This window comes from Pterocles gutturalis, unplaced genomic scaffold, assembly GCF_000699245.1.
Source record: "Pterocles gutturalis isolate BGI_N339 unplaced genomic scaffold, ASM69924v1 scaffold26929, whole genome shotgun sequence".
Classification (NCBI taxonomy): domain Eukaryota; kingdom Metazoa; phylum Chordata; class Aves; order Pterocliformes; family Pteroclidae; genus Pterocles; species Pterocles gutturalis.
Window position 1 is genome coordinate 2,456 of NW_010134002.1, and position 11,739 is coordinate 14,194.

At 38.3% G+C, this 11,739-nt stretch overlaps 1 protein-coding gene across 1 annotated transcript; it reads left to right on the plus strand.

Annotated features, from left to right (window-relative positions):
- Positions 1-227: 227 nt before the first annotated feature.
- On the plus strand, positions 228-6,415 carry LOC104457661 (guanylyl cyclase-activating protein 3-like; the record flags this gene model as incomplete). Its single annotated transcript, XM_010081449.1, has 3 exons — positions 228-377; positions 3,132-3,219; positions 6,285-6,415. Coding segments are annotated over 3 exons (369 nt in total), but the record flags the coding sequence as incomplete, so codon positions are not given.
- Positions 6,416-11,739: the final 5,324 nt, after the last annotated feature.

An 11,739-nucleotide genomic window follows, 5' to 3' on the forward strand; every position in this document is an offset into this window, starting at 1 on the left:
CCCCAGCTTTCACAGTAGAAGACAACTGTCTGTGCTATCGCCCCTTCTTATAGTGCTTCCAGCTGAGCGCATCCTTTTTAAACACCACAGGAGATTTAAATGCTAAGGTGCTTTATAAATCAGTGTGTATTATAGCAAAGTCGATGACCTGTTTCTGTGAAATTGCCAAAATGAACAGAAAACCAATGTTGTTAAATAGTTGGGGTTTTTTTTTCTCTCTCTCTTAGGATGGATTTATAGACTTCCTGGAGTTCATAGCTGCAATAAATTTGGTTATACGAGGGAAAATTGACCAAAAATTGAAATGGTATTTTAAGCTATACGATGCTGATGGAAACGGATGTATTGACAAAAAAGAACTATTAAGCATATTCACGGTAAGCAAGTTACGACCAATAGCGAGAGCATTTCACATAGTGCACTGCCCTCATCGTGTGTTGTGAATGGGTTCTCTGTACTTTACCTAATTTTTACAGTTGTAAAACCAGAATTGTTCTGGCAAGCAACACTCCTGCCATTAGTTTCTTGCTTACTGAAGTAAACATATCTAAGTAGTATTTTACTTTAAACCCTAGTCCTACAGATATAATGCTTTACTGAAAGTGAAAAACTGTAGAAACCATAGAGACATTACTGTGATAAAATATACTATAAGGCAGAGTAGAACTGAAGAAGTAAAATTAATAAAACAGCTGGTTACGAGTGTTTGTGCCAGTCTAATGTGGAGAACTGGCTTCTCAAATTGAACTTGCTGCAAGAAACAATATAGTGTCATCAAAATATTACAATATTTTACTTTTTTTTAAGGCTCTTAAGTTTGTTTACTTCAAATGCCATTATCTCTATTTAAAATTACATTGGGGAAGCTTAATTTTATCATTAAATCATGCAGTGACATTTGGATACAAATGCTGCAGAAAAATTTGCAGAAATTTGGTCCATTTCAAACTCATAAAACTAAAGCAGTATAATTATTTCTTTAAAAGTATTTCTGTATTTTTCAACTTGCTCTAGTGAAATAATATTTTGCACTTCAGTAGCTGCTTTCATCCAAAAGGTATGACAGGGTTCCTTGCAAATATGAATGACTTAATACTGCTCCCCAAATGTACAGGACTCATTACAGATCAAGGTTTTGCTGCAGGGAGCATAAAATCTAAATAGGGATTTAATGCCATAATAAACAAGGAAGGTACTTTGCCCGGATTCTGTATTACTGCTGGTGCCTGGCTAGTCACTGTTAGAGACTTTCAAGAGCTGCTGCCCAAGTTAAAATGAACCGGAGCCAGATGGAGCCACAGGGTCAAACAAATAAAGTTGATGATGCATCACCTTCTAAAGAGCAGCTTTCTAGAGGTAAAAGGAGAGGCTGCATGTCCCAGATTTCTCCTTGTTTAAGACTAATGACATCTTTCTTTTGCAGATATTCTCCATTTTTCAACCAGAGGCAATGAGGTGACTGTGTTGTGTCTTGGGCTTTATCCAGAAAGAGAATTAAAATCCTTTTAATGTAAAGAGGATTTATTTTTCAACTTACCTGGTTTTAAAACCAATCTAAAATTCTGTGTGCTTTCCCCTTTCAGAGTACGAGAACTTTAACTTAAATATGCCTAAGTCATTTGACCCAGGCTAGATTAAAATCAATAGGGTCTAAACAAGAATAAAAAAACAGGCTCACAGCCATTAAGGGCACGCTTATACTAAGCATCAGTAAACAAGGGCTTGTTCAAAAAGACACATAATTTCTGAGACATTAGTTTAAATCACAGAAGTCCTACTAAAACCTCATCTGTCCCTACAGTTATGAAAACTCTGGACCAGCAGATCATTATCAACCATCAAAATTCCTTCCAGACAACCATGCACCCTCTTGATGCCTTTTGACAGCCCAGTTATTTTATTTTGTTATTTAAGGTGATTCTGTGGTAGCAAGCAATTCAAGTACTTCAGGAACCACTGCTTTACTCTTAGCACTACAACAAATTTAACTGTGGCAGAGGTACAACCTTCTTCTGAAGGCTGCACAAGGGTCAGATATATAAAGCACCAAAAGTATCTAAGTATGAATTAGTAATACAAACAAGTTTGTGTACCTATTTTCGTTAAATTGTTACTGACTTTTTGAACTCGTTTGGTCAAAGTAAGATAAAGACAGTAATGCTCAAGAATTCTACATCAGTGCTGAACAGGTTTAACTTTTTATTTACATATAATGAGTTCTAAAATAATATCAGGAATATTGAAGGAAACAACTGGCACATACAGTCAACTAACTTACACAACACAGTTCATCTCAAGATAATTCAGGTGTAGAAAAACAAATTCTATAGTATGCCCCTTATAAACATATATCCATGTGTGTTCATACATATATATGTAATTATTTTCCCAGTCACTTACTAATTGTGATAGTGAGTTTGAGTCCATCTCTGCAAACATATGCTTGCTGCTTCTGGACTACTGGCTGTTAACATACAGGCTCCCATTTTATTAACCCAAATTATCACCATAATGTAAAAATTACTCTCTCAGTGAATGGGATACAAATTGGCAAAAATATTCATGTATACCTTCACTCCCAATATTGGGGTCCCTTTGCCACAGAAAAAGTAGGGGGGAGATTTCTGTTTTTCTTAATTTCTTTGGAGGACAAGTAAATTCTGCCAACTTCCAGGACTGCTGCTCTGACTTTATTTGTGATTACTAAGCTAAACATGTCTTAATAGAAAAATTATTGATGCTTTCTCCTCATGTGCTTTCAGCTGTGAAAAACAGTAGTATATTTAAATCGCACAGACCATAGGGCACTTTCCAAAGACACAGAACTCTCTAGGGCAAGATAAAAATACTGTTGTGGAATCTAAAGTGTATTGCAGAGCAGAGGTGCCACATGGCTTCAGAAGACCTTCAGAGATATGCAAATTAGTCTGTAATCTTCAGGCTGTGTTATGTTAATTAAATTTCCAATCCTCACTACTGAAGATGTACTTGAAATAGCTACTTATTTAGTGATTTTTGAAAGAGTTGGTGAACTAAAGAGCTGCATCGCAATTACTGCAGTTGACGGTGTATCGTTTTCACAACTTGATGGAAAAAAAGTCTGAAATAACTTTCTGCATTTCTGCCTTCAGGCTATCCAGGCTATTAATGGCCAGACCAGTATGTCTGCTGAAGAGTTCACAAACATGATATTTCAGAAGATAGATGTGAACAATGATGGTAAGAATCTAAGTTTTCTTGGCATTGGCAGGGATTTTCCCCCATAAGGAAGTATGGGATAAAGAGGGGAGTTGAAAACACTGCTGAAGAACTGACTGTTTTAGAGAAACTCAAAGCCTGAATCTGTAATTCTTTACTCATATTACTTCAGCTTTACAGTGAAGTGTAAATCAACTGACTCTGACATAGGAATTACGTGCAGTAGGGGCTGAAACATGGAGGTCTTGTACTGTTCATCCAAAATGCCAGTACTCCAGTTGCACAGCAAAATGAAGGTGTGATCGAGGTATTGTTTTAGTATATTTGTGTTGGCTTTGTCGATATAAAATAGATAAGAAAATCAATTATGTTGCATGGTTGCACAGGCTCCAGCATATTCTAAAGACTGAACAGCATATTGGGTGTCCCTTGAAGGATGGCCATTAACACACAATGAGAAACATGCTACTGTTCTCAAGGTAGTGAGATTAAGCCAATTGGACTTGCATTTGGAAACTAAAACTTTAATTCACTCCTTCAGAGTTGTTTCTCACAGAAAACCTGTCACATGTGAGTATCTTCCCTCATACTTCTAATCATGAAGATCCTCCTTCCACTGGCAATTACATTTTTACATCAACTACTGCAATCATTGACAATTTAGGAATATTAGGAAAGCATTGCAGAGCAAAATCAGATACCAGACAGGATTTCTGGGCATTTTTTGTTCATTTTTCTGGTCTTATTTAGTGTGTTAAGGTTACTTTTAAAAAACCTTTTTGCAATACATAATCAGAGTATAAACAGTGATCTTGTGATGCGTGTGAATAACTCAAAGAGGATTTTTTCCCCATCTGCTTGGCCTGTCTTTTGGGTGAAGGCAAATTCCCAAAGGACTCCAAAAAAAATATAGCCATATTCTAGAATCTAATACAAATTCTATTATTATTAATATTTTGGCTCCTGCTTTGACCATATGTTTACTGCAAGTAGTAACTGTATCTGAGCTAGACCATCAGCTGAAAAAAAAAATAATTGTGGCTTATGTTTTAGCAATGAAATATCAGAACATGAATTATTCAGAATTATCTTCATAATGCTCCCATTTCAAACTGCTTTCCATAGTTAGTTCTTTTTTAAATATCTGCAAAGCAGCAGGACTAGCTCCACCTGATGAATGGGACAAGTTTTGCAAAGTTTATCTTAAATTATGCTACCTCCTTGCAGCTTCTTATTAAAGAAAAGGGCAAATAGACAAATAAGTTGTCATGTCCTTCCTCACATTAAAATACAATAAATAATCCCATGGTTATGGGGAGCAATTCTTAAAACAAATCTTCCAATGGCTTTGCAATTTATTTTCATTAGCTGAAGGAAATCTGAGACCCATTATGGTCACAGTGAGTCCGGGCATGCCAGTGTACCCAACCTCACTGGTAACTGCAGTGGTTTTTCTATGTTTGCACACTGGTATTAGTACTTTGAAATATATAGCCTGGGATCAAAAGGAGGGAATTCAAGACCAGCTGACCTGCATAAGCAGGAAAACAGTGCAGCCTGACCATCTGACGGGTCCAGGAACCCCATCCAACCAAAGACCTCAGCCAAAGGCAATACTGAGGGAAGGAAAGGGGAAGTAAGAGGAGTGCTTGGGACAGGAAGAGAGATCAGAAGAACTGAGTGGATGAGTGGTAAACCAGAAGGATGCAGAGAAGCATACAGAGATGGCTTATTCTGTCTCTGCTCCCAGGATGATTACCCAAGGGCACCGGGGTTAAAAGAGGAGGTGTGACCATCCTCAGGGCACTGCATGCCAGCCCCTGGAAAAAGTCTTACTCCTCTCACCTAAGAGCCAGGACTTGGGGCAAATGACATCTTTCCACTTTAACAGTGTGCATATGAGCCTGCTCACCAGTGCAGTGAGGACACATATGACCAGAGAGGAAGCAGCCTTTACTGCCCATGGGTAGAAAGTGGTTTTCACATTTTTCAAATGCTGATCATTTTCTTTTTTTCACATCAGACGAAGTTTCCAAGGTTGCCATGAACAAAAACCAAAACACAAAAAACTCTGGGGAGTACTTAAATCCAAAAATAGCCAAAAGTCGTCTCGCTAAGCATTCATCAGGAGTGCATGTGACTTGAATTTGCTGCTCCCCTGCACGCTGGGGCACTAAGTCATCCAGCTGTTTTCCTCTTTGCCTGGCCTCTTGTTATTTCTTATTTCGGTAAGAAATAATTCATTGTTGTGATTTTAACAAAAAGTTTAAACCATTCTCAGAGGAAAGAATCAAGCTCTTCCTATTAAACCAAGCTCTGTTTCCCCTTTCAGAGAAAAACAGTATCACTGGAATAACTTCTAACCAGGGAATAGTGTACACATGAGAACAGACATGTGCCTAGGACTGACCTTTGCCTTTGTTGACAGGGAAGAGAGCAGGAAAAGATGAAGAATGCTAAACAATATTTCTGCTCTTCAATAAAAGAGATTTTACAGTTGTCTTGCGACTTCCAACATATTACCTGATTTCGACATGAGTCCAAAATATCACGCTCTAAATGACCACTTCAATTGCTTAGAAGCATTTATCTAATCAAACCACTTAACCAATTTTTTTTTTACTACATCTTATCACGGCTCTGAATAATCCTAGCAATCAACACAGGGAGTATGTGTGGTAATCCTCATCAAATCATGCCCTAATGTCTGTTAAAACTAGCTATAAATTCCAGTTAGCTCAGTGAGAATGGTCCATACATCTAAATTCAGCCTTGATAGGGGCTTCATTAGCGCCCTTTTTCACACCTTCCTGTCATCATAGATACTGAACACTCACAGTTGTCTCAGACTTCCATGAAAGCTGTGTTTGATCTCTTTTAACAGAAGAAAAGGAAGTCTGAGTTCTAGGATCTGATGCAAAGTGGGAAAACATTAGAAAATATTCTGCCTGCATTGGCCTATCAGCAGAGAACAGGGAACCTTCCTGAGGGATTCAATTTTTCAATTTGGCATGAACAGCCTTGTGTTGGGGTGAGAGTGATTGCTGGGTTCCTCGGTTCTTAAGGAGTATCTGATTTCCTTTTAGGGGAACTGACTTTAGAAGAATTTATCAATGGTGTGGAAAGAGATGAGGACCTAATGGAATTGATTACAAAAAGTTTTGACCTTTCCAACGTACTCAAAGTCATACAGAACGGCAGGAGACACAGCATCTGAAGGATCCAGTGACAGATGTGGCATCTGCATCATTATTTCAAGACAGAAAATATTTGTCAAAGCCTGCCTAGGCACTACCCAGCAGCATGCTCCAGGAGTAACAATTTTCAGTCTTGACTCCATGTCTCTCCTTTTCTTTTCTTTATTCTTTCCTTCTCTAACGACTGTGGCACCCACAGAACACAAAACGTTGCCCATATATAACAGAAAAGCTGCTCGATGAAGTACAAAATAACTTACTTGGTCTCTGTGAACACTGTTCAGAGAAAAACAATGAAAATATTGCAAAATGCAACCCTTCTAGAAGACACTGAGTTAATAAATTTCTTCTTTTAAAGATGGGCTCTTTAACCTACTATCTGAAGTGTGGACATAAACTTCTAGGTAGGACTGGGTCCTGTTTGGATCAATTAAGAATGAAGCCTGGTTTGCATTAACTTAACATTTGCTCTAATAAGTACTCAAAATTGGAGTAGGTTCTCTGGCAAACCCCTCAGTCAGCTTAATATTCCCGAGATGTTCATCCTCCCTAACAAGCTGTCTACCATTCTTGATTTTATCACATCTGTAAACTAAAACAATGTCATATTTTGATGGATTTGGCATGGTTCAGCTACTGTTCTTTCAAATTAACCTTTTATAGAAGTGCTGGAATTAAGTTTTGTTATCTTTGTAGAGTAAAATTAGAAGTTCAAAGAATAGCTAAAACCAAATAATTTTGTAAGCACTCTGTCTTCCCAGAGATTTGTGTTCTTTGACTTGTATATTCTCCTTTTCAAAACAATTCATTTTCACTGGGCTCCTTGCCATGGCTGCATGAGACAAAAGGTAAGAGGTATCACGACTAGTTCCTGCTAAAAATGGCTTCTGCCAAACAGACTGTTTAACAGCTGAATTTTTCCTGCCTTTCCCTGACAGGGAGTATCTTTGCCCTGCCCAGATACCTGGGCAAAAGCTTTTAGCAATTTAGTCTCTTTGAGACTTCTACCTTCTTTCAAACTGGGTTGCAATTGTCTCTAACACAGTAGCCGTTAGGAGTGCAGGGAAGGCATTCACGGATGGCATGATCATATATGCCTAATTTTCTTCGCAAACTAAGCTAAAAACAACTCAACCTTTATAAATAATTAATTCTAGGAGCTGAAATGGAACTGTATGAACTGTCTGCAAAGGGAAAATTGTAGTTGCCTCTGGTTCTGTTGGGATCGATTCTCTCTCAAGTCTGCAACAAGTTTTATCAAATTTCTACATTATATTATCAGTTCTCCTTGGTTGACAGTGCCCTGCAGGCATCACACTAATATCAGTTATTGTTAGAAGCATCAGCTTTATGCAAAATAATTTGTACTCGGATTGGTGCAGGTTGAATGAAACAATTATTAAGACTTCTAGATGAAAATGTTTTTCTTCCAAATTCACTTCAAATCCATGTCCATTTGCACAAGAAATGTGCTCCATCATCTGCAATTATTATCCCAGGTTCTGGTTTGATCAATGGAATATACTAGGAATACGCAGCTTGCATCACTTGACATTATAAACAGTTCTGACATTATAGTTCTGACATTTGAATCTTTTACAACCTTTCCAAAAAAAAAAAAAAAAAAAAGAGAGAGAGAATGATGTATGAGATTGCTGGTGGTTCAGATTTTAAGTTCTTACATTTATTCATCATTGACACACTAATATGTCATTGTCACTATCAGTTTTCTCACACCCAGACTTCAAAAAATACCTTTTCTTAAACTAATGTTTCAGCATTTAGATCCTAAGAGGGTGGTATTCTTCAGAACTGGCTTTAAAATATTTAAAATAAAATGGTCCAATCTAAGCAATCTGGGTGTATGGGAACAGCTGTGTTTTGTATTTTTGCTTTCAAATTAATGAAGTTACGGACTTTGAAAAAATTACTACTATCTATGTACACAGACTCTCCTTTTTATAAAGGGATTTTACAGAGAGTATTTCCATTTCAACTTGTCTAATTTTTCTGTGTAAATGTAATTATATGAAGTGAATTACCAATTCAGAAGGAGAGTTGTGTTGTATTAAAAAAATATATGTATGTAAGGAAATTCTTAACCAATTTTTGCTAAAATAAATTTTAAAGGAATAGCTGACATGCTCATCTTCCACACTTTAACCTAAAATAATTTAGCAGAAACTGGTGTAATTAAGAAGCAAGTATCTTTGCTGTTTAATGTAAACACCCTGGCATATCATTTCAAAAAAATATTTGCCTACAGTAACACCACATGTGTTTGGGACAAGTCATAAGATTCTATCTATTTTTTTTATAAGTTGATTAACACAAATTTCCTTTAACTACTTAAGCACCATTTGATACACAACTGCTTGAGATAAATGCATTATGGCCACAGTTTTCTATTGGTCTCATTCTTCTAAATTTGTCAGCTGCTTATCAAGTGTATCAGTGAAATCAGGTGGCATGTGGAAAAACTCTAAAGTCTGACTCCCCAGAGTCCTGTTCTAAACCAACGCGGAGCTGCAACTTGCTGTGATGGAAGTGCTTTGTAGTAATGAAGGTATATCGTCCGTTGACCTCACTATCAGAATGCTTACTGTTAAATAGACAACAGAAAAGGAAAAAGAAATGATAGCTCATGTTATGTCACACCCCTTTGCAAACACGAGCGGTTAAGGGGCAGTGCTGGGTCGCTGATCCTGAGGGTTGCTAGAGCCCACTGGAATGCTTTTGCTTCAAAGCCCCACACAGGAGAGAAATACACTGCATGCTCTCAAGAAGTGTCTTTTATCAACAAGATTGATGCAGATGCCAGCTGTGAGTGCCTGGAAAAGCTGGACTGCCTATATCATCGTCACAGGGAGGTAGGTTTTAATTAAGATAGATGTCTGCTGAGAATGGTTAATGATTTGGTCACCATATTCACCTTGGAAAGAATCACAGCTTTCAAATTCACTCTTGTGCAGCTACGTAGGCAGGCTTTGCGAATCAACAGGGTAATTGGTAGTTTTTCTTCTAATATAAGCTGTTTTAGTGTTAAGAAATCCTTATGACTTTATGTTCTTTTTGTTGCATACAAACAGCTAAAAGTAATTAATGTCACAGCTCCCTTTTTCAAATAATTCTTAACTGTCCTAAAATTGTCACCTTTTCTTTTCTGGTAGCTCAATATGCTAGGAAAATAAATAGGTACTTTTTCTTCTCAGAATCTGGGAATTCAAATCTACAAGCAAATTGCCTTTTCTTGGAGATACGAAATTACTTAAGCATTAACAGGCATGACTAAACCTTATGCCTCAGTTATGTATCACTGACAAAGTGGGGGGATAGCTTGCTGTGGAAAACATCTCATAGTAATATTTAATTTTTGACCTTATGTAGATTAGTTGTACCACACAGACCATAACAGCTAAATACTCAACTAAGTATTCAAAGCTCGGGTTCCCTGTGTGCAAGGACATATGTCCATTGTCTTGATACTGGCTCAAGATTTTCCACATGGAAAGATTTCCAGAAGTCTTGCATGATTACAGAAATTGCTAAAGAAATCAGGAAGGGACTTTTAAACACCATTCTAAAAACTTCTGCTAAATACAGTAGAATATTACAAAAATAGGAAATGTAAGTAGGTTTATACTGTAATTTTTTACCTGCCCTTATTAGAAATCTGAGGGAGAAAACAGCTCAAGTATGCGACTTTAACATGGCAAAAATCTAGCTGACTTGAGGTTGTAAGAGCTCTGTCTGAAATAACAAGCATAATGATGCATCTCTGGCTAGAACAGGCTCTTTTTTCCAGTCCCTGCCCAACATTTTTGCATCACTGTCATTTCTACTACATTCTTCATTCTTCTACTACATCTTCTACATTTCTATTATTATTTCGTAATAATCAGGCTTTGGTGAACCCTTGCTTTATTCTCCAGTAACCTGACAACTTCTTCTGACCTAAAGATTAGGAAAGGAGCCACTGCTCAGGTGGTACCTGTAGCAGGCAGGGAAATTTTTACTTCTACAACCTAACTGGCACACAGAGTGGAAGAAAAAGCTCCAGCTTTGAATGAAGGTATATGGATCAACCTGAAAAGTGATTTCTCATGCTTAGGCCTGCACTGATTTTTGCCTTACAGTAGCCATGCAAGAGAAGGTTCAGCCATCAAAGTAACTTAATTGCCAAAGAAAGTTGTTCCAAAAGTTTTCAGGTATCAATACTTAATTTTTATTTCCAGCTCCTCTGCAGTATAACTGCAAGAGAATTTAAGACAGCTCACTACACAGCTGTTACTGTGCTTACAAATAACACTGTAATGAAATATTAGCTTTTGAGTTGCCAAACCATAAAATACTACTGGCTCTGGTTTGAATGTCCAGTTGCTTTCAGTAAGGCCAGAACTTCTCACCTCATTTAAAGCTCCACTGCTTACAAAAAATGTAGGCAAACCTGTGTCCCATGCAGAATACCGAAGAGACTGGGAGGGCAGACAGGAGTGAACCACAGAAAGACCACGGGGAAAAAGAAGCAGGGGAATAAACCTAAGAGGGAGAGGAGGTAGAGATCAGGCATGATCCCCCCCCATGAAAGGGACATTATGGTGTGACAGCCTCTGGCCCTAAGGCACATGCTCTACAGGAAAGTCCAAATGTCAAAGTATGGAAAAGATGAAAAGGAGAAAAGACTAAGGCTATGAAGAGGCATGTTCATGCTGTGACTGTTCTGTGCCTCACACAATACTTAACAACTCAATTGCTTCTAAAAGTGCTCAACAAGGCCTTAAACAGAAAGTATATAGTATTTCATAGAATCATAGAATGGTTGCGGCCAGAAAGGACCTCAAAGATCACAGAGTTCCAACCCCCCTGCCATGGGCAGAGACACCCTCCACTAGACTGGGTTGCTCATAAGCCTCATCCAGCCTGGCCTTGAACACCTCCAGGGATGGGGCATCCACAGCTTCCCTGGGCAACCTGTCCCAGTGCCTCACCACCCTCACAGTGAAAAATTTCTTCCTAATGTCTAGTGTAAATCTACCCTCTTTCAGCTTATACCTTTTACCCCTTGTCCTATCACTACACTCCCTGATAAAGAGTGTTTCCCCATCTCTCCTTTAGGCCCCCTTCAGGTACTGGAAGGCTGCTATTAGGTCTCCTCAGAGCCTTCTCTTCTCCAGGCTGAACAACCCCCAATTCTCTCAGCCTGTCCTCACAGGGGAGGTGCTCCAGACCTCTGACCAATTTCGTGGCTCTCCTCTGGACTCTCTCCAATAGGTCCAGGTCTTTTTTATGTTGGCGGCCCCATCTCTGAACACAGTACTCCACGTGCAGGACCTTGCACTTGGCC